Below are 24,230 nucleotides of genomic sequence, written 5' to 3'. Positions count from 1 at the left end.
TGCGCGTTTCCGACTGACGAGAGACGAGAGTGTGACGAGCAGTCGGGCGGGCCAGCCAAGTCGTCCTCTTTCGTGCGCGAGACTCTCTCCGCGCTAAGTACCCTAACCGAGACGGTGGTGGCCGCCGTCGTGCTGCACGCACGCACGCACGAGTGCTGCGGGGTTGAGGGTCGCCGGAGGGTGGTCGCGTGGGCAAGCGTCGCGCCGTCGCGACGCGTCGCGCCGCGGCGACAGTGACAGCTCCGGTGGAGCACCTGAAGAGAGGGTGTGGGCCTCGCGCGACGCGGACGATCACGCAGCGGGACCTTAGGTAAGGTCGTGTAAGAGGACGGATCCGGCACACACGCTCGCGCCGCGCCGAGCCGCGCCGCGCCGGGGAGGTCCTCGCCCGGCATCCGGGCGAGGAATTAATTCCCTCGGGACTTTTGCTCTCCTTCAGCTTCCCTGCTTCCCCCCGCGAAACCGACCGTTATTACTCGTCGTCTCGCATCGCACGATCGCACGCAATGCGACCTCATCCTCGCGGAAATGCATGTGACGCTCGCGCGAAGATTCGGGCTCTGAAATTTTATCATTGTTCCCATTCGGATACATTTATCACGTTGTACCGAAAAAAAAAGGATCTGACTTTGATTCCACGCGCGAGAAAAGAAATAGGAGCGGACCGTATCGTCCCCGATCCTCCTCCTTTGAGTCATTTCGACGAAACGCCAGCCAGCCGGAATTCCGGAAATTCCTGCGACTCCGAAAAACCGGAGTTATCTTGCACACGAAGTATGTGCTCGCTCGTAAACAGACTGGCGTAAGTCTGGAATCCTGTTCCTTCTTTCATAATTATTTGCAATCGTACGTCTCTAATACGCGTATCTAAAAAAAGGGAGAAAGATGAGTGAAAAAGTGTCAGGTTAGCCTGTTTGATTTAAATTTATACTGATAAACTTGGAAACGTTTAGAGAAAATCTGATTTTTGAAAAACGAGACTGTCGTTAAAAATAAGAAAAATCTTTCTTTCAAATATCTCTGAAGTTTTATAAGTAGAAACGTTATACAGGGTGTCAAAGTTGTAGAAAGAAGAAAAAAAAATGAAAGTTTCGAACATCTGGAAGACGTTTAAAGATATTTCATTCAAATTTGGTATGCGTAATTGTGGTATTAAGAATCATTTTCCAGTACTGGTGAAACATTTTTGGATCCATCAAGGGCGTACGTATGGATAATTTTATATTTAAAAAACAAAGCAGTTTTGGACATATGTTTATTCGACCTTTTCTTTCTATAGCCACGGAATATCCCTTTCAATTTTTTTGTACTTACTTAGGAAACATCCTGTATATACGTTTCCAAAGTCAAACGTTCTGAATCGAAACAGAATTTAGACGAATTTATGCGTAGCTGCATAAAATAAACGTGAAAAGATACCAATTAAATATCACTAATGCGAATAAGACAAGATAAAACAAAAGTATTAGAATCAAATACGAATAAATACGAATTTAAATAATAATGAGAGAATTTGCGTAACGAAATCCTCGCAATTAAATGTCAATTAGGTATTCAATTAATTATTACTTAATGCAGAGTATTATATAAAGAGACTGTAAACTGCGGGCATTAAGATAATTAATCTTACGTAATTAACGTAAAAGTGAAAAGCAAAAAAAGCAAGCGAGCTCTGTAGCAACTCAAGTTTAAACTAAAAAATACCATATTGCGTTCTATCTATTCTGTGTAATTGATCGATTTATATTTTTTTAAGCGTCTGTGAAAACAACCTGTTCGATTGGGTCTTTATTCTAAAAGCTGTATTTTTTTTTAAAGCGTCTAAACCAGTAACAATTGTTTATAACATTATAACAACAATAATGCGTCACACATCCAATTGATACGAACAAACTCATCATAAAAAAAAAAGAAAAGAAATCCCGTGAGCTTTACCGAATGCATTTAGATTATTAGAAGTTTTATGAATTTTAAAATTTTATTATCATGCAGTAAATAAATACAGAAAATGTAGACAATAGAATATCAGTATGACGCATTTCATTCGTTTGCTGATTTAGAAACGCTCTGTACACGCGATTGTACTAAGAAGTGTGTCGAGAAGGAATTCCATCTGTCATCACAGCAGGTCCCGAAGATTGCTTATATCATTAATTGCTGCGCTTAAAGAGCTCGCCTGCTTTCCTTGTTTTTCACTTCTGCGTTAATTACGTAATATTAATTCTCTTAATGCCCATAGTTTGCGTTCTCTTTATATAACAATCTGCATTAGGTAATAATTGCATATCTAATTGACAGTTAATTGCTAGAATTTCGTTACGCGAATTCTCTCGTTATTATTTCAATTATAGTATTTACTATTTAGCTGTACTTTTGTTCTGTTATTTATTCGCGCGTTAGCAATATCGATTTGTTTGTCGGTCTTTAGTAAAGTACTTTGAACGATGATGCTTTTGATTATAGCGTCGTAAATAGCGATATAACGCTGACCACGTAATTTGACTCTATCGCTATCATTATGAATTTTATTATCATTGCCAGTATCGTAATTCTTGCAAACGCTATGTAAACGCATTTATTTATGCGGGCATGAATTTATATGCGGGGCCGGCATACACACTCGCCCCGAAAATACTCATTTATAAAAGCCGTCGACACGAGCGATGCGGCCCGATTATCGTTACCCGAGTAGATTTTCTCTTCCTCTGAAAGAGAGCACGATAACGTAGGGGGAGATGGGGAACTGGGGAGATATACGTTTACCCCGTTATCAGGCGAGACATCATCAATGTTGCATCCACAATTGTGTGGTTTCTGACCCGATGTATCGAAAATCGAACGTACGTACAGGCCGACAGGCCGCCTCGTCTATCGCGCCGATCGATATTCTCCGCTTTTCACCGTCGCTTTTCACCACGCGACGTTAATTGCACGCGCCGACGACGCGGACGGACGGAAGATGCATCGACGCGTTCGCTCCCAGAATCGGCGATACTCACGCGACTCTCGTGGGCCCGGTGGGCCGTCGACGAAACGCCGCCCGGTGGACGCCCGAGTAAAAAAGACCCCGAGCGCGCGCTGACGTTGACAAATACCGTCGTGATAAGCTCTCTTCTTTTTCGGAGAAACACAAAGAAAGCGATAGATGCACTTCTGGGAATTTTAACCCGCATTTCATTCTCTCGCACGACTTAAATGCCTTATTTCTCTCTTTTAACACGATAAGAGAAATAAATAATGTCAGATACATGATTGATTGATGGAAATAAAACATCATTATGAGTCGTTAAATTCGATATGCAACGTTGTATTAAATCGAAGAAATGTAAAGATAGCTTTAAAATTATTTTTGTGGAGGAAACATGAAGATTTTACGTCGTGGATTGTTATTATGAGGTGATTTTATCATTACATAAGCTATTATGTAAAACTTTAGATCATTACTATGTCGCTATAAACGAAGCAATAAAATTATAGAGTATTGTTTTGTATTTTTCCAATTAATTTTTTATTCCTTTAACTTATCGTTTTTACGGCACATTTTAACATTTCATTATAATACTTTATACTTTTTATATACTTTTAATAATACTCTTTTTTCTCTTTAATTTATAAATTTTATATTTCTCCACATAATTTATAAATTCTGTATTTCTGCATCTGTGAATATATTCATCGCGTATCTTTCTCTTCTGTGTCATTATATCTTGTATTTATATCTCTAATTAAAAGAGAGAGGATGCGACGCACGGATGGCATATTTGCAGCGTGATGAATGTATCTTGTATATGCAAGGGCCAAATATAAATATGAATCGCGCTTTTCTTTTCGCCGCTCATTATCATGCCGCGTTCGTCCTTGACGCTATCGATGATCAATAGTCGTATTGCCGAAGATATATAGTGATTAAATGAAGCATTTAATGCGATTTCCACAATACGTAAACATCGACGCCGCGTCCCAGCCAACTACATATCGATTTTATTCTACTCAATAAATGCGTTTATTATACGCTATGAATGAGAGATGCAACAGTTTGTCGTGCCGCAAATTAGTTGCTCTTGTAATTAATTGCCGAGTTTTATTTGCGTAACTGCATTTTGAAATTAAAAAAAAAATATGGAAAATATACCGCGCCAGCATTTTTATCATATTTACTGTACTAATAAAAAAGCTAATAGCAACATTAATTACAAAACAGTAAAATTTATGATAAATTATTTGTTTAATTTACAGTAATGGTTTCTAAAATTACTATCCATGTACTTTTATATATTCTTAAAATCAAATAATTTATTTGTATATCATATATTTTTAACGAATAATCTCGTAAAATTTTACCATTACATTTATTCATTAGCGTGATGTTTTACGAGATGTTTTACAATTTACTGTTGCCGCGCATTTTTTTCCACCGTTAAAAATTCCAACTGGGGGCTACAGACGGGGAAGGGGAGCGGTCGAAGTTCACGCGGCGACTCTCTCGGATCGATATTCGTATTCTGCGAAGTCGCGAGAGCCTTAACTTAATCTAGCTGGGATAGTTTAATCACGCAGAATTATACGCTAACTTCGTTAACTCGTCCCTGTCGATGTGGTCGCCTCTTCGAGGCAACGCTTAAAAAAATTCAGCCCATTAAACACAGATCAAATCTCCTTGAAACTCGAGTCGGTTTATTCGCCGCGCGATATCGGAAATTTTCTTCAGTTATTAGATTGTCATGTAAAACGTTGATTTCGTATTAACGGCTTTCGGGGAAACTTTTTTGAAACTTCGACAGTTTATGGACAGCAAATCGATAATTATTGAATTTAATTATTTTTAATTGTACGTCAAACACACAAGCGAGGAAATCGAGTGTATATGAAATATTAATTCAATTATTATTTTATATATATACGATTCTCCGAGCAGAACTTCTGTTGAGGATACTTGAAGTCGTTGTGAAACTATCGGGAACAACAGTGCTTACCTGCTAACCTTGACGAGACATTTGATAGTTACCAATTGCATATTTATATACGAACTCGGATATAAGTAGCAAACGGGGATTCACTGTTATCATTTTCGAATCGACGACCCAGAGAGTCAATCATCGAAGATAACTATTGATAAATCTATCAGTAGATAAATTTATCTTTATTGATATTGGTAGTGATAATGTATTTCTATCAATTTCTTGTCAATTTTTATTAATAAAATCGTTTTCCGAAAAGAGAATTAAGTTTATTGACATTACATTGTAGTTAAATATTAGAATCTAAACAAATTTTTGATTATATATATTATAATATAAAATATTAGTATAATGATATAATAAAAAATTTAGGTATTATTTTTTCGATAATAATTTAATTATTAAATTAACACAGTTTTCCAATACACACAATGTCTAATAAATTAAACAAATTATAATCATAATAATAAATGTTATCAATTATAGACTAAATAAGATTTTATAACTATTTAATAAATTTGAGAGCAAATATATAAGTAAAAAAAAAAGAACCCCGCCCATTGTATAAGGGGTTTTGGGCCATGAACACTTAACTTCTATATGCATTTGTAGAGGAGGTTGATAGAAATAATAATAGTCTCACAGGTCTCAAAAACATGGAAAAGGATATTTTCTGGAGCGTGAATTTAGCACATTACCATATGTAATATTAGCTAATTGGCACTAAAAGCTTTACACTATTTAACTTAAATATTATATTACTAACTTTATAAAAAATAATATATTTTTTATCGTCCAGACTTCCTTGCTCTCAGGACACTTTCCTGTGGTGACGGCGGTAACGAACAAACTTATTGGTTTGTTCGGCTAAGTCAATCCTGCGGCCGGTTTACTTTCGGCCGAAAGAAAAAAAACACTCAAACGCAAGAATCAAGCTACATCGGAGCATATTGAAGATATTTTCATATCATTTTTTGACAATTATAACGGTGAAGATAATAATGAATATAGGTATTAACTGTATTAAGACTGGTAATTGAACCGGTTATAACCGCCTACCGTCCCAGAACCTAAACTTATTTTTCTAATAATGTATACACGGAAAAAATTATGAGGGGCCTGCTGCACTTTGCATGGTAAAGCTGCTCTCACATCACAGTTGAGTGGACTGCCGACTCGAATTTGGGCGAGTAACTGTCCCAAACATTGCATTACCAACGCTTTCAGATCGCAGTCGTCGCAGTTTGGGAGAGCAGCTGTCCCAAAAAAAGAGAGCATGTGTTTCGAATCGTGAACGCGAAACTCATCTCCGGTTTACGCTGCAACAATCGCAATTGCGTCAGCAACTGCCCCAAAATTTTTTCCGTGTAGGTACACAACAATACCTACAAAATGGCATATGATTCAATGTTGTGCGCCAATGGCCCATTTTGGGCGAGGTTCTTTAGGTCGCTTTTTACTTTTTCATAAATTTTGAAAGGGCTTCCCCGATATTTCGTTGCATTGTAATTTTGAAGTGACAAATTGCAAAATAATAGGATATGCGTATTCTACTACAGCGTAGCCTTATCACTTATCGTATACCATCCCATCAAAAGCTCGCGCGACGCAGAAGCTTGCAACATGGCCCGCACACGCAATATGTCCGATAATAGCTAATAAATTGTGTAATATAGCGGCTCGTTTATCAGCCCTCACGTGTGCGAAAATTTCCTGCAGAATTTCCCGCCGGCTACAGAATTCCCCATTTATACTACCGGGAAAATCCGAGAAGAAATATCGAGCATTAATATGCAGTTAGAAGGAAACATTTTCTTCATCAATTTCAAATCTATGTAGCGAATATTGAAATTAATAAAGCTTGCTTAGTCTGATATTGTAAGGAATCGTTCTATAAAAATCATAAAAATCTTTTCACCACGTTAACGATAGGGGAGACCGGGGCTCGTTGGCACCGTTTTCACAATTTCGGCATTTGAGTTTTTAAACAACTAATTTTCATGATTAAACAGTACTAATATAATAGAGAGAACCTTTCTCTACATTTTCATGCCAAGAACGCTCCTGTATACTGTATAGTTTCTTTGTAATAAGTGAAATACGAACATGCTGCATTGTAGCCAACTTGCCTCAATAGTAGGGTAAGTTGGCTATGCGATAAAAGTCCATGTTAAATTAATGAAAACGTAATAGAAACACAAAACGGGTAACAGATATGTACTTCTTGATAAAGATTGTATCTTTTAAAGTTATTTTATAATGATCGAATAGCAAAATGCTGTTACAGAAAAACAATTGTAAATTATTTTAGATGTAGCTTTCTTCAATATAAAAATATTAATATAAATATATATCTAGCTGCTATCTACAGCATTGTAGGTAGCAAATCACATGCTCACACAGGTCTCACGCGCGCGGCAACAAGTCAAGCTAAGCATGCCTTGATATGAGCCAACATACCCCATCCCTACATGCGTTTGATTTCAGTCGTTTTCGTTTTCTTACAATAAATTACTGTTGTTCCTCAAAATGACATGTCGTATAGTAACAGAAACTTTTCTTTTAACTAATAATACGTCACTTTGATTTACTTCTCAAGCTGAAGAGCATTAATACGATATTTTGAAACGCTCGAAAATTTACTTGCCACCTCTTGAATTAGAGTTTTCTCTTTTTCTATTGTAATACTTTTTTGATTTAAATAAAACTTTGGGAAAAGTACCTATATCATAAAAGAGATATTTTGTGATAACTTTTCCATTATTTCTTTCGCTATAAATACATAAACGGAACGCATTACCAACTTGCCTCTTGTGCCAACGAGCCCCGGTCTCCCCTATAGCTGGATTTGAAACGTCGAAACAAAATGTAATTTAGAGTTTCCAAATTTATTCCAATTAAAATTAAAATTGAGTCAATTGTAAAGCAAAACGAAGAATGAGTTATTGTGTCGAAATTAAATTTTAAAATAAACGGAACACGGTCCGTGTTACTGACAAACAAAACATTTCACAAAGTACGTTCCATATATTCCGTATTTTTCTCTCCTTTTCTCTTTTGTTGAGCAATTCGTGCCTCGCGTAAATAAGTTATTTCCGGCAGGGTCAACCTGCCGAACATTTTGAGGTACGAAAACCAAACGTTCGTATCGTTCGCCTGGCGTTTATATAGCCACATACAGGGTGTCAAAAAGTCGCAGCGCCGATTTTCTTGACTAATTTTAATAATGCTAAAATTAATTTCGTCTCCGTGAAGATTCATTTAGATTCTTTCCATTCCGACTATTTTAAATGTCTCCTTTATTTTCTTAATTTAGAAACGTTAAAAAATCAAGCATTAAAAAATCGAAAAAATAGCGATTCATATCAGATTCATTTAAGGAAGAATCGATCGTACGTTGGAATTAAAGGATTTTATTGTAGCGCGTGTCTCGACGCGCCCTGAATAATGGAAACAGTATAACGTAGCTTCTGAATAATCCAGTTTTCCCCGGTCAGATTCAGACGAGGTACACACGGCGCGAATCCCGGTGTATACACGGGCCACCCTGTGTATACAGAATAATGACGTCAACGACGATTGAGTAGTATGATTCCCGGTAGTTTCGCGCCGGTTATAGAATCACTGTAACAGGTATAAGTGCGCTAAACTACAGGCGACTTAGAATGCAACGCCATCGTTCGTATAATATACGCCTCCACGTCGTTTATTTGCCGTCAAAAGCGCAATCAGGCTCCGAAATCGCGATGAAAGCTCGTTAAACAATATAACGGATTATCTGCGAAACGAAAAGAATAATTGCGCCCCGTATCCGTAAACTGACGACTGACACTCTCGTCTCGACGTGAGAGCTTCGCGAGGGAAAAAACGGGAGGGCAATGATTGCGTCTGACGTGCAATGTGCAGCGCAATATGCACTGAATGAATTAATCTGTGCTCTTTTTATCCTTCATTTCAACCCTCTTAAAACCGAATTAAACGCAAAGGGAATTGAACGCGATTGAAATGGGCAGAGTGAAACGTTTGCGAATTAAATAACTTTCTCTGCGAATTTCGATTTATTTTCCAATTATATACTTAGCAAAATGAGAAAAATAAATTGAAATTATCAAATAAATATCAATAAAATATCTTATGCAAATATACTATATTTACTGGATAAATATTTAACTTTAGTTAATTAATCTTACTCTATTTTTGATATCTCATAACATCGCTGAATAAACAGCCACTTTATTAAAATAAACGAAGTTTACCGATTGGTTTGTGTTTCTGGGCGTAATTGATTTTTTCACGATTGTTTGATTTATGGAGGATCGTGATAACGACCGCGAGAATGCCTGCTCAGACATTTATACATATACCAGACCGCAGATAACATCCGAATGACGTCAAATGAATCGTAAGCTTCCGTCCGTTGACCCAGCATGCAAAATTTGCCCTGAATCGTTCAAAAGGATTATTCGGTCAGTATTCGCGGACAATTGACGAATGGGGATTCCAAATGAGAGGATGAAAGACTGACATTTTGCGTTATCTCATTCCTTCTTTGATATTTAAAATATTCAGCGTACTAAATGTTATTCCAATATTTCAGCTTGATTTATATTTGATGTTTAATAAAACTTTAATTATTTGATGTAATAATATTTTATGTTTCCGCGTGGAATAAGCGAGTCTCAAAATCGATGAAATTTGTCCCGCGCCTAATCTTCATGTTATCTTCGTGATACGTAGTTGGAGACGCTGATTATGGCGCGCAGATTGATAAAGAAACGTATATTTTCGGTGCTCCGAGATAACATTTGGCATAATGACGTCAAATATATGTACGCAAGTTCTCTATTCCTTTCCGCTGACCCGTTTCGTCGACATTAGATATCCAGCACGATCTTATATTTTCGTGCGCATACTTTCGATTATATATGGCGTTACAGAAAAACAACGTTTTCCGTTTCTTTCTCAGTTGAATATTCGCCAAAATATACAACATATTAAATAATAAAATATTTTTTAAATGTTTTCTTGTATATAATATATTGAAACATTAAAGGAAAAAGGAAAGAGAGAAATATTTTCTTAATTAATTAATCAAATATAATAGGTCGTTTCTTAAAAAAATAAATAAAGACTTGATAGAATACTTAAACAAAAATAATAATAGAAATTAAGAATAATTTTTTAAATAAATATAGAAAATATTAAAATATAAAATGCACCACACTAGGTATTCTTCTAATAAATGACAGATCCTATATAGCGAAATGGTTTTGAGCAATCAGCAAATTAAATAGAAGTAAATGTCTCTCATGAAATTCACCTTTCTCTGCCTTAATGAATTTAGTATCGATTTTCCCTCAAAGAAAATTTTATCAGTAATTTAATGGGAAAATTGTTAAGACAGGAATTAAGCTTGAGAAGTGTAAATTGGTAATACGAGCTCACTTTTCAATTAATTGAAAGTAAACTTTATTTAAGAGCAAACTTTTTTTTAATACCTTGATACTTTCGGGAAACGTAAAAATTGATGTCTGTCTGCACGGTAAACAAAGCAAAATCCAATCTAAATTTTTAAAAAATTTTATAAAAGCAATTTTCTAGAATATTTCCCTCTTTCTCTTTCTCTCTCTCGTGTTTTATTTGAATAGCACGCGGTATATAAATCCATCTCGTATTACAATTGGTCACTCGTGTATCTGTAACCGATACCGGCACGCGGTGTGTAAATCCCGTGAGTACAAATTATTGTACGAGCATTATCGTATTAAGTATTATACGAGCGCCGATTGAAATTGACATCTATTTGCCGGAGCAGTTCAGTGCAAGCTCGGCGTTGTCCCGAAGTGCTCCGCCATCTTTCACCGCGCTCGCATTTCGACGTAATTTCAATTCAGAGCGACCAGTTTATCACAGCAGCGAAATAAAAAAAAATGCAAATTTGTGCACACAAAGTTGTGGATCCGTGAAATGCAATATACACGCTGATATTTTTCCAGAAAGACACATCGCGGATTAACGTTGTTTTGCAGAACTTAGTTTGTGCACAATAAACCGTTAAACGTGAAATTTATGATAAGAAGGACGAAAAATTATAAAAGTTTTGTGTTAACAATTATATAATATAATTAAAATAAGTTACAAATAATTCAAATTAATTAAAGATTAAATTCTGATTATATTAAGTGTTAAAGATACGGTATAATTTTTATAATTACTCTAAATAAGCTGATAATTAAACAAAAGTACCTGCATTAATGAGAGAATTAGGGGAGAATATGATAGAGGTAAATTTAGAATTAATAGTCAAACTCTGTAACAAAAGAAAAAGAAAATTTTACAATTCTACAATCTTATGATACTAAAGAGATAATTCCAAAATATGTGATTTTACAATTATTAATAAATTGTTTCGTCAATGACTTCTTAGCAAATAATTTCTGTCGCCAGTGGGAGAGCTCGGAATCGGACTTCTCGGACACTGAGGACTCAAATGAGTTAGGGGCCAACGTGGACCCCGAGATCATCACGATGGACACTATAGACAGTGTCAACAAACGAGCCACACGTGTCTTCAAGAAGTCCAGCCTCAATGGCAAGATCACGGTTTACCTTGGCAAGAGAGATTTCGTCGATCACATCACACATGTCGATCCTATTGGCACGTATCTATCATAATTAGTCCACGCGTTTTCAAACAAGAACAATGTATAGATTCTTAATTTATGTATATTATGTCATATGTACATATATCATAATATCATAGTATCATAATATTATAGTATCATAACATCATAATATCATAATATTACAATATCATAATATCATAGTATCATAATATAACGATTTTATGCAAATAAGCATTTTCTTAGGAATTTCATGTTAAAAGATATTTTTATAATTTTATAGACGGGGTTGTCCTGATCGATCCTGACTACATAAAGGATCGAAAAGTGTTCGGCCACGTTCTTGCGGCGTTTAAGTACGGCAGGGAGGACCTGGACGTTCTCGGGCTGACTTTTCGTAAGGATCTCTATCTAGCGGCAGAGCAGATTTATCCAGTGCTGCAAGGATCGCAGCCTCCCAGGGAGCTGACGCGATTGCAGGAGAGATTGATCAAGAAGTTGGGCAGTAATGCATACCCCTTTTACTTCGAGTTACCACCCCACTGTCCCGCTTCGGTTACCCTGCAACCGGCACCAGGTGACACCGGCAAACCCTGCGGTGTCGACTACGAACTGAAAGCGTTCGTAGGTGAAACGCAAGATGATAAACCGCACAAACGGTACGAATCTTAATATACAAAATTAAAGAAATTATTCGTTCAAATAGAAGAAACTTTTTTTCACTCAGAGTAAAATAAATCTCTATTAAAGAGAGATACATAAAAGATACTTTCTTTCTTAATATCTCAACTCTTGTTTTAATATAAAAATTAATATTTTGATTACTAAAACAACAAATAAGTTTGGTCTTAATTATTTTATCGTAATTAAGTGTTGAAACTGATTCAACTCGTAGGAGCTGCGTGAGGCTGGCGATCAGGAAAATTATGTACGCGCCGTCGAAGCAGGGCGAGCAGCCCTCAGTGGAAGTCAGCAAAGAGTTTATGATGTCTCCGAACAAGCTGCATCTAGAAGCCTCCCTCGATAAGGAGCTCTATCACCACGGCGAAAACATAGCTGTGAACGTGCATATAGCGAACAATAGCAACCGGACTGTGAAAAAGATAAAAGTGTCGGTTAGGCAGTTCGCGGACATCTGCCTGTTCTCCACGGCGCAATACAAGTGCACCGTCGCCGAGGCCGAGAGCGAGTGAGTATTCTTTAGCTAATTACCACGCATTCATTATCGAGAGTTGAAGATATCGCACCCTGGATAATATCCAAAAAACGCGTTGTAATAAATCGGGGTAATGTGATTTAAAAAGCTGTTTTGACGAAAAAACCAATCGTGAATTTCATGAAAGTTAAATTTTCGTTATAAATGCCTCTTTAACTTTGATTTCTGTAACTCTTAAAGATTTTAAATAAATATTTTATTTAATTAAATTTCTTAGGGAATAGAGAAAATAATTGTTTAACATTATATACAAAATTCTTTAATTTATATGTCACGAAGATTCTCAAAAACCGCTTTTTAATCGCCATCATATAAATAGTCTTAGTTGGAAATTAACGTTTTTTAATTCAGTAAGCTAATTTAAAACTGTTTATAATTCAGGCAATAAATTTAGCGTTTTTAACGATCCATACTCTAAGCATCTATTTGCGAAGCATCGTTAGATATATATCTATAAGATTTCGAGACTCGGCGGGTCTCTGACGATGGTGACCAGCTTGAATTGCGTCAAAGTTTTTTTAGCATACAGTGGGGGCGGGGGGGGGGGAAGCGCGATAACATGCGATAAACAAGACTGTGACGAGCAGGAAAATAAAATTATTGCACTGGCAGTATAGGGGTAGCGCCAGGATTCACCCTGAGTAAGGTGTTTTCTCTAAGGCCGACGCTTGCCGAGAACAAAGACAAGCGGGGTCTTGCTCTAGACGGTCAGCTTAAACACGAGGACACCAATCTCGCGTCTAGTACAATGTGAGTGCGAGATTAAAGAGCTCGCTGTTTCCCTCATTACTCTCTCACCTTCTCTGCCGGGTACTAAGGAAGAAAAAAAAGAAATGACGGAGGCTGGAAGCCGAATACGGTTCGCCGACTACGATCGTTACGATATCTCATGGCGAATGTCCGGATTTTATAGGAACTCATCGTGTTCAAGTGCCATAAAAGACGAAGCGTAGTAAGAGTGTGCTATCAAATTGCTTTTTAGAATAGCTTTACAATGTTATTGAGAGAGACAAAATTTGCTGAGCTTTCAAATTAGATTACATTAATCTCAATAGTCTTTCAGATATTATAACATAAAAAAGTTGTTACTCTATAATTAAAATATGCAAAAAATCGAGTCTTTAAACACATAAAGTAATATAATTTAAAAATCAATCAATTTGCTTATAAAAAAATAAAATAAAGAATTAAATTTGGTTGAATTCTTTTTTATTCAAGATATCAACTACTTTGCTTTTCGTTAATAAGTTGATCTTAATAAGAAAAATTACGAAATTGATAAGAAATATTAAAGGACAAGACCGTCACCAGCCTCCTTGTTCATTCTCTTTTTTTATTAATGCAAAAAAGTAAAAAATGGAATGGCAGCATTTTCTTGGTGATTTTGTGCTGGGGATTTTTAACGCGGTGGCCTGTAATCACGTATGGATCTCGATCGGTGGTGGTCTCATTTCTTCTGCAAAGCTCCCTCTCTCTCTCTCTCTCTCTCTCTCTCTCTCTCTCTCTCTCTCTCTCTCTCTCTCTCTCTATCTCTCTCTATCTCTATACACATTATATTCCTTCTTTCTCCCCCCCCTTTTCCATATTAAATATATTTCTAGATTCTGTTTTCTTTCCGTCTACTAAAATATATTTTACGAATTCTCAAAGTAAATTTTTCTGCATTAATATGTAACCGTAAATGTCTCACACCCTACGTAACCCTTTCATTAAGCACTAAGGTATTGTGAAACCCTCGTCCTGTTCTGTTCTCGTCTTTCGCAATCGTAGTCTGTATCACAGCGTGAGGCACAAGCTGATATATCGTACTATCACGAGGTTTATGAGTGTTACAGAAAACATAATTTATTTGAGTTGTTTACGTGTCATACTGCCGTATTTTAATTAAATATTTTAATTAATATGCTCGGTGGAAAATTGAAATTCTGCGAAACTTCTCTCGGCTTAGATGCGCAGGAGTATTATAATATGATAGTTATCACTGAATTAAAATAACAAATCATAATCAAATATTGATTAATATCTTGATCTTTATTATTTGTTATTTTTATTTAGTGATAACCATTATATTATAATACTTCTGATGATAATCGAGATATCGATTAATATCTTGATTAGCATCAAACAATTTTTATGTATTTAAAGATAACAAATTTATTTGGAGAAAGTGTATATATTTATCTGGAATATTTATTTGGAAATTGTATCTAAATGCGTTTTTTGCTCCTTTAATACACATGCATAAATTAATATTGAATATTAAAAATGTTAAAGAAGATAGTTTATGAATGAATATCCTGTCAAAATTGCGCGTATCGCGATACGTTTCGCGAATTGATCGATGCGAGATCTCGGCCCGCAAGTAGGTATAGCAGCACGTTAACACTCATGCTGGTTGTGTGTTCAAATGTCAGGGAGGGATGCCCGGTGGGCCCGGGTTTCACGCTGAGCAAGGTGTTCACCTTGACACCCCTTCTGGCTAACAACAAAGATAAATGGGGGCTCGCCCTCGACGGCCAACTCAAACACGAGGACACCAATTTGGCGTCCAGCACCCTGTAAGGACGCGATGCCTGAAATTGAGCCTGCGACACATATGCAGACACATGTCTTATAGACATTGATACGCCGCGCCGTACCGTTTCGGTCGCGCATTTAGCGCCGCGAAGGATAATGTCCAAAAATTGTGAAAGTTTGACTCCGGAGCTTGACATATAGTGTTTCCTAAACTTTCAACAGCTTGACAGACGCGTAGCAGTTGAACGACAGAGATCTCTACTATTGAATATTTAAACACGTGTTATAATACATATTTATTTAATAAAAGAGGGAAATACAAAAATAGAAAGTTTTGTAGGAATATTATTTTTGTATTGAGGTATACTGTGTATGAACTTTGCTATTGAAATAAGAAAAAATTTCTACAACTCGTAAGAATTTCGTAAACATGTATGGGAAAATTTTGATAGGTATAATTAAAAAATATATATATAGATATTTAATAAATAGATTTAATAAAATATTTCTACAAAAATCCAAGAAAATTTTTGTAATATTAGAATATCATTCAGACACATATGATTATAAATTATTATAAAATCTATTTTAAGAATTTCTTCAAGTATATAATAATTAATTATCCCCGAAGTTAAACATAAACAGAAATTATTTAAATGGAAAAGTTGTGTTTAAGAAACACTGAAATTCAACACGGGCGGGAAAATTTGCCAAACGAGCGCTAAATGCGGGGGTGAGAATGCGGACGGCGTTTTTTTTACACACGTGTCGTTCACGCACGCAACGCGCAGCCGAATACGCCTTTGGGAATTTCTCATTTTCGTGCGCAACGCTTTCCATACAACGGCCGGAAAATACATGTTGGCTGCCTGCAACGAAGCTTTTCTCAACGATCGATCGATCGAGATGGCGAGCGACTGGCTCAATCATTTTCGAACGACGTGTAATTTCTGTTTTTGCGAGATTCGCACTCAAACTCACTTGGGAATCGTTCATCCCGCGCATCCTGAATTTCTTAGACCCGGATCCATGGACGTCCATAAACGGAAGAGATTTTGAGGTAGCTTTCCAATAGCTTTCCAGGATTTTTTAATATTAAAAGATCTTAAAATTCGATGAATCTTGAAATCCATGGATTCTGAGATCCAATTTTAATTCTTTCGATACCATCTTCATGATGTTTTCTGACATTGACAAGGTTCTAAAATTAAATCTGAATTATGATTTTAATATTTAATATTGGCATACAACATCTCAAAGAATAAATCTGATTATTTTTCTGACAAAACACGTAACATTGGCAGATTCAGCACGTTTTATCTTTTAGCATTACGTAAAACTAAACTCGGCGACCTGAATACATAACTAATTGTTTTGCAATAGAAGAAACCTTCGTCTTCTCTGTTATCTTCTTTTTACCCCGAATAAAACTTTTTGAACTTTCGCTGGGTCATATATTTTCCAATGGTACCGGAAGGATTAGGAAATTGCGATCCAAGAGATTTAGGATGTAAGATACCCCTAAAGCAAAAAAGTTTAAACCGAAATCCCATCCTCCTTCTGCTTGTGCTCGTAAAAATATGGCATCGCCACCGCATTGTGCCTGCATGGACAAATTAGAAATTGTTCATTTTTTGCTGCGAAGCTGTAGTATGAATAGCTTGACTAAAAGATATGTACGTGATTACTGCTTTATATAAATGTTTAAATAAATAGTACTGTAAATGTATAAATTGCCGCTTGCTTCTGTCTATTTGCGACTAATCGAGTTAATTTACAATTCTTTTCCTGTGTTGCTTTCCATCGTTGTGCATGACGCCATTACACACAATTAAATTTTGCATGAGCTTTCATGTAGCGTTTACATTAATCGTTTATAATGTGTTATAATGACAACAGTAAATATAATTCGCAGTGTGGTTGACCCGGCGCAGCGTGAAAACCTCGGCATAATTGTCCAGTACAAAGTTAAAGTCAAACTGTGCCTCGGTGCTCTAGGAGGGTAAGTGTCATTAGTCATTACCTATTTAACACGTTGACTATTAACTCTAACCACTCACCTGTGGTCTTTTTTGATCCCATGCAGCACTTAAAAATAGCAATATTTTTTGTTTTATCAAAGATAACGATTCCGAATAGTTATTTTCATAGAAATATATTTATAAATATAAACTTTTTTTGTTACTTTTGATTTCAATAAAAATGGTTTCATATATTAAAACTTCTTTTTTCAATAAAATGAGTAATTATAAAGTGAGGTCAGAAACGACCCCAGGTGGGTTATATGAAATTCTAAAGTAGATGGGGGTAAGGGTTAAAGGGATGACCTAAAACAGTCACTCTCAACGCAATAATAATTTTTTTACAACAACTGTAAAAAGAGTATTGCTAAGTGAATACTTTTAGATTGAGTTAATAGTTTTAATTTTGACGGACAACACCAATCTAAGATACTCTAAGCTCTAAGATACTCTAAGATATTCTAAGGTCGGTATTAATATAGTCAGATCTTATATTTAAGATCGTCTTAAGTCTGGTCAAAGGCAGTCTTAAGACTCCATCCAACTAATGACCATATTAATATCAAGACATTACTTAAGACGGTCTTGAAATAAGACCGGACTATTAATACCAACCTAAGATTTAAATTTCAAAACTTTCCTAAGAATTTTCAGAATAACAAATTTAACACTTCTATTTAATATTACTATTATATTCTGATCAATAGCGAATTAGTCGCGGAACTGCCCTTCATTCTGATGCATCCTAAACCGGAAGAAGAGGAACCAGTGCCGTCCACAGCTCGACCAAGCCCTACGCACAAAACTGAAAGCGGGGAAGTCCCACTTGACACAAACCTTATCCAATTGGATGCGTGAGTAACTTAAAACAATTTCGAAGAAAGTACAATTTTTGAAAAAATTATGAATTTGTGATTAGTAAATCGATAAAACCTGATTTGAAGTTTTACGAATGATTATATAAATATATTTTCTAAAAGTCGGAGAGTAAAATATCACTCAAAACAAGTGAAAATTGTGCACTTCGAGTGATTCGCCATTCTAAGAAAGAGTAAAATTGCGCTCTACAAGTTGGAGTGAAATCGCACTCCATTTGAGTGAAAGGGCACTCTCTTTTCAAGTGCAGTAGATCAATGTCTATAGGAGTGAATTATGTCACTCTACAATTTTGAGTGGAAAATTGTCAGTTAGAGTCATTTATCAGTTGATCTTTAATGAATCGTGATTCACTATAGCTTTAGAGTGAGATCGTATCACTCCGGTAGAGTAGCCGCTTTAAAAATTTGAGTGAAAAATTCACTCTTACCTTATGAGTGCTTGTATTTATATACTCAAATTAAAGTGAAAACCCTCTTTTTTGGAGTAACTATCGCAATCTGCAACTATCACTTTAATATATTACCTAGTGGCGAAACTATGAGATTTAGAGAGTATATAATGCAGTTCTCTTCTGACTATTTTCTGATTTCTCTATTCTCAGGGAGGCAGATGGCGACGACGATATAATCTTCGAGGATTTCGCTCGTTTGAGGCTGAAAGGCGAAACAGAAGCTTGACCGTGTTCCGCCGACACCTTGACACGTATCGATCAAGTAACTTTGACGCCACCATGCCGCACGCAAGACGGAAGTTGCACAATTTCGCCAATGATGCCAATAGTAGCTATATCGCAGCAACAAACTTAAACGACATTAGTGTTCAACGACGTTATTACTGTTTATTGCTGCGGTATATCATTGCTACCCTCAAACGCAAAGTGTCGATAACGATGTTCCACCGTTTTAGCACATTAAAATTTACTACAGTAGTTTAATGAAAAAGATAAAAGAGTAATAGTTATTAAAAAGAAAAAAGTACACCTAAGGGAGAAATTTTTCGAGCTGTTCACATTTTTTGTGCAATTTCAGATTTTTGCGTAATATAAAAAAAACAACGTAAATTGGAAATGTTATCGAGAAACTTCTTCTTCAACAATTGTCATTTTTACACTGCAAATCCAAGTGTGTCATTTTAGCCGAAGCTAACACATTTTAACTAACTCTTCTTACACATTTCTTGCCGGTTTAAATTTTAAATCACGTCATTTAACACAATTGAACGCATTAACTTTTAATTTAATATGATTAAACGTATTAAATGACGTAATTTAACATAAAGAAACACGTAAAAAGAGCTTCTGTCTAATGTGTCATTTTTAGACGTTTATGCGTGTAAAAATAACACGCTTGGATTTGCAGTGTATTGATTGTCGCGAAAGTAATGAAAAATACATACAGGAAGTTGAAGTTTCTCAAGAGCAAACAGTTTTCTTGTTTGTTTTTAAGCTAGCCTACATATTATATTTATGAAACAATTAACAAATGAAATAACTAAATAATTAATTAAGCCATTTTTGTGGCACATGTTCTTTATTTAATCATGATGATAATTTTGATTTGTGAGAAAGCGGCGGATTTTGTAATTAACATTCACGAATTTTTTATTAACACCGTCGCCATTTTTACGCTCTGGATTAGAAGACTGATTTTAGGAAGAACATCCAAGAATCTAGCCAATGATGTATTTATCGTTAAATTTTTAACAATAAAAGAAAAATCTATTGCAGATGAAATCTACAAAATTCGGTATCTTATTTTTCAAAAATTACAATTTTAAAGTTGATATTAATTTAATTATCTAATCAATTATATAAATCACAGATTAATTCAGAAAATATTATTTAATTACTACATAATTCAATTAACCCTTAAATGCCACCCGGGGTCCAGCGGACCCCAGACCCTTTAGAATGATATATTTTCAAATGTTCCCGCCAAATATGGAGCTCATATTTATTTATTTATTATTTTTTATTTTTTTGATTTTGGAGCCAACATTTTAACTGTTGGCGATCTTAATTTTTTATACTATGTTGAAATTGAAATTTTAACAATATAAGCATTTTATTCTCTTTTCTAAGCCTTGAACAACATTGAAAATAATTTTCATAACTAAATATCAAAAAATCAATAAGTAAGGAGACATTTTTCATGCTGGGGTCTTTTAGACCCCATGTGTCATTTACGAGATTCTTGAGAGGTGTGGCATTTAAGGGTTAAATCTATTAAGTAAAATTATTTCACAATTAATTAAATACACGATTTGTATACATAAATCCGAGAATGAGATTCTTTAGATTTATAAGCCATTATTGCGATTCTTTAAACATGGCCAGTACACTGTCTTTAAGTTACACTAGCGCACAGGATATTATCAATTTTATTTTAATAATGCAGAGTAAATATGTATGTTAGTGCACATTGCAAAGATTGTTTGCGTAAATGGGATGATCATAAGCGCTTTCTTGCTTCTCGTATAAATTTCGCAGAATTAAAATCTAATTTATGTTGTCAATATAAATAAAGAACAATTAATCGTAAAACCATGTAGGATAAAAAAAGCTATTTCATATTTATTGCGCTTCTTCGGCATGGAAAACTACAATAGTTAATTTCCGACAACGAGAGAAATATTTTGTAAAGAGTCAAACTCTAGAAAACCCATTTAGAAGAGTTTAATGCAATAATTTAATTATACACGATGCACGAAACAAGATGCACGAAAATATGCAGAAAAAAAAGGAAAGTCGGAGTTTCGAAATGCAGATGTCAATTCATAGATGTATTTATGGATAATTTGTAGAACTTGGTAATATTGTATAAGATTTGTAATATTAATCTGTTTCTCATGTCCCTTTTCCAATTTTACAATCAATTATTAAGTTAAGACGACGAGCACTGTTTATTCGGGAATATCGACTCCGATTGCACATTTTCAAGACTGTTCGAAAATTCGATTTTCGCATCTTGCAATGAAATATATAAACGCATAATCTCGGCTCGCTCGTATTTAAAATAATTAGCAGTTTGATATTGATTGCCTAATTAAACGTTGAACGTCGGACACAAAGATTTTTACTGTAAGATTAAGTTAGGAAAATTATCAGATAAACTTCGTCATCCAAAAGTAAAGTTATCGCCGTGATTGTTACGATGATTAGTGTTACATATGGTTACACCTCTACTTTTGTATGAAAATTTTTGAAAAAAATCTTTTTTCTAAATTTTAGAAGTTACTTTTAATATTGTTAGTACGATAGTACGATATATTTTCTTGCCTTTATGATATTCTACTTTTTTACTATTTATCAAATTTTAATAATCAAGAATACAAAGAAAAATTATATTTTAAAATGTAAACTTAAATTATATGAAATCTCTCAGAGTTTAATCACAAATTTTCTTTAAACGAAAGATTTACGATTAAATATTAATTTTAAATTACAACAATGAACGGTTCACGTTGGCAACGAAGATAAATTGACAGTGAAGATAAATTGACGTTAATTAAAATGGTGAAAGTTGCAAAATCACAAAAGCTGTAAACAAAATTGTACACGTATGTATGCGTGCGTGCGTATGTGTGTGAATATGTATACATGTAGGAGGCAAAGAAAAAATAGTATTTTTTATCACTTTAGCATTTACGAACTGTATCTAGACGAAATAATCAAGTATGTGGTCTACGCTTTTTTTTCGCGCGTTTAATGTTAAACGAGCGATGAAAATGCGGCCGTATTTCCTCATACCAAAGCCGATATCTCCGTTTCCTAAAAGAAAATGCTTCTCGAGAAAGGTATTAATAGTACATATATATAAAATACGCGAAAATAAAAAAGTCTATTTAAATCTGTAATCTAAAGTTAAAGAGATTTTCGAAATAAATACATTCTTTGTATAAAAAATTTATTAGTACTTGACAAATTATTAATTTCTTTTACACAGATATAAATTTAACAAAAATATTATTAAAATACAAATTGTATTAAAAGTTTATATTATATTATATTATTTAAAAAATATAATATAATATCTTCTGTATATTTCTTTCAGTTAATCTTATACGGTAACTTAATTATTAACTGTCCAACTATAGCTGTTTGCTTAGAAAATCTCTTAATTTTTTAAACTTATTTTCGTAAAAAAAAATAGGAACATTTTCGTAAACGTGCATGTTCAACGAACGTAGTAATTTTATTAAGGGACGAACTTTTGCGATTGATGCGGCGAATGTCGAATGTCGACACTTGAATTATCGTTTTAAGCGATACGTATGAGTGTGTATATGTGCAGGCTTATAATACTGAGAGTATATTTTATATTCGCCCGCGGGTGCGCGCATATTTTTTATATGATCGCAAGCGGTAGATCATTAACAGTTTTTATTGTGATTGTTGGAATCACAAGGGAGAATTACACCGCGCACAAAACCGAGAGAGATAAATAAAGTCAATAAAGGATGCCGTCTCTATAATTCTAATATTGAGATTGTTTTCTTGTAATACAAGAAGACCATATCGCATACAGAGTGTCACAGAAGAACGCAAACTTTATCAACTTAACCGTAACACAAAGTCTGATCTCATTACTTTCCGTGCAAATTGTAATTATTTTGTCATTATGTACGTAAGTTGCATATTTGATGTTGTAATTAATTACATGTAATTGATATGAAACATTTAACTTAATACTTTATCGACAAGAGAGAATTCTAAAATTTCAACTTTAAGAGTTACAGTTTTTAATGCGACATTTTTTGGGACCCTCTGTATTTAACGAATCACTGCGAAAAAAAGGCAAACGATTACGCTTCTTTGATATAACGCATTTTGCACCTGGAAATTCACATTTCTCTCATTTATATCCCAGTTTAAATAGAAATTGTATTTCTGTGCGAACAGGAAGTCGTTGTGATTGAGCCGTGTAACGTAATGCGGATATGCATTGTCAGAATGATTGTATCATGCGATATAGGACGGTAATTAATTAATTACACTGCCCAGATAGCCAAGCGTGATAGAGCATATTGAGCAAACTAATGCATTGCATGTGTTTTCATATATTTGCTGTAAATTTGCTGACATCGAAATAGAACACGTTACAAATACAGCTACATGACTGCTTATACATGCAATCAGTTGACGCAATTTCAAGAGCAATCGGTCCGCATTATTGGTACGTTATGTTATCTGCAACATGTCGTGCTATCACAAATCCCTCACAAATTGATGCTGTTACGTTGCAATCAATTTGCTGTTAATAGAAATATAATTCATATGAGTTCAACCCGACAAGCATAATGCTGTTTCATCTTGTCTCGAGTTTGTCAAAATTAGTTGCATTAATTTGTTGGGAACATGGCAGCAAACTCACAGCATTTGGCTATCTGGGTGAACATAAATGGCATAAGTTAGAGACAAAGGAAAGAAGAACAAATAAAAAAGGAAAAGAAGATATTATACTCATCAGAGTGTATTTGTAATTAATATAATCGAGCTGATGTACAAGTGTTATGGTTCTTTGCAGCTGTTACACGTGTAAATCATAAGAGAAGAGAGAGAAAGAGAGAGAAAGAGAGAGAGAGAGAGAGAGACAAATAGAGAGAGAGAGCCATTATTGCTAACTTGTACATACTAGGGTTGACTTATTTATTGAAGCCGCGTGTTGTTAGTTAGCAAACAAAGTCGTGTACGTTCATGATCGTTCGTCGTTCACTCGTGAATAATCCGTTTTGTAAAAAGATTACAAGAGAATTAATGAAAAAAAAGAGACAGAGAGAAAAAAGGAAGAAAGACGCGAGAGTGCGAGAGTGCGTGTATGTAAAGTAAATGGCATGGAGTAAATATAAATATATATATATATATATATATATATATATATATATATATGATGCATAATATATTGTATATGTAAAAATCGTGTATTCTCGTATTGTAACTAGCTGTAATAATTTAATAAATCCTGTATATCGAAACTGTATAAGTCCCACATGGTCTTTTTAACATTTATTACTCTGA

The 24,230-nt window shown here is 34.9% G+C and overlaps 1 protein-coding gene across 5 annotated transcripts; it reads left to right on the top strand.

Moving 5' to 3' along the window:
• The first annotated feature begins 6 nt into the window (after window positions 1–6).
• Window positions 7–24,201, top strand: Krz (beta-arrestin protein kurtz). Of its 5 annotated transcripts, none has more exons than XM_071712998.1 (9): window positions 7–310; window positions 11,406–11,616; window positions 11,865–12,240; window positions 12,477–12,770; window positions 13,410–13,547; window positions 15,212–15,355; window positions 17,230–17,316; window positions 18,043–18,189; window positions 18,816–24,201. In XM_071712998.1, exons 2-9 carry the CDS (start codon window positions 11,487–11,489, stop codon window positions 18,889–18,891), a joined length of 1,392 nt encoding a protein of 463 aa, XP_071569099.1. In that variant the 5' UTR covers window positions 7–310; window positions 11,406–11,486; the 3' UTR covers window positions 18,892–24,201. The 5 variants fall into 5 exon arrangements, with proteins under 5 accessions (XP_071569099.1, XP_071569098.1, XP_071569100.1 ...); XM_071712997.1 differs by lacking the exon at window positions 7–310 and adding an exon at window positions 10,782–11,242; XM_071712999.1 differs by lacking the exons at window positions 7–310; window positions 13,410–13,547 and adding an exon at window positions 10,782–11,242.
• Window positions 24,202–24,230: the final 29 nt, after the last annotated feature.

The sequence above is a fragment of the Temnothorax nylanderi genome, unplaced genomic scaffold (genome assembly GCF_030848795.1).
Source record: "Temnothorax nylanderi isolate EJ_2023f unplaced genomic scaffold, tnyl_v1.0 TNYL_tig0118_pilon, whole genome shotgun sequence".
In the NCBI taxonomy this organism is placed as follows: domain Eukaryota; kingdom Metazoa; phylum Arthropoda; class Insecta; order Hymenoptera; family Formicidae; genus Temnothorax; species Temnothorax nylanderi.
Note: the sequence above shows the minus strand (reverse complement) of the source record. Positions and strands in the feature narration are given on the sequence as shown.

Bases quoted from the DNA above. Each gene is read 5' to 3' on its own strand.
- Krz (XM_071712997.1), top strand. From the start codon at position 11,213: ATGAGAGAATTAGGGGAGAATATGATAGAG. The intron at 17,317-18,042 runs GTAAGTGTCATT...TCTGATCAATAG, and splicing joins TGCCTCGGTGCTCTAGGAGG to CGAATTAGTCGCGGAACTGC. The intron at 18,190-18,815 runs GTGAGTAACTTA...CTCTATTCTCAG, and splicing joins AACCTTATCCAATTGGATGC to GGAGGCAGATGGCGACGACG.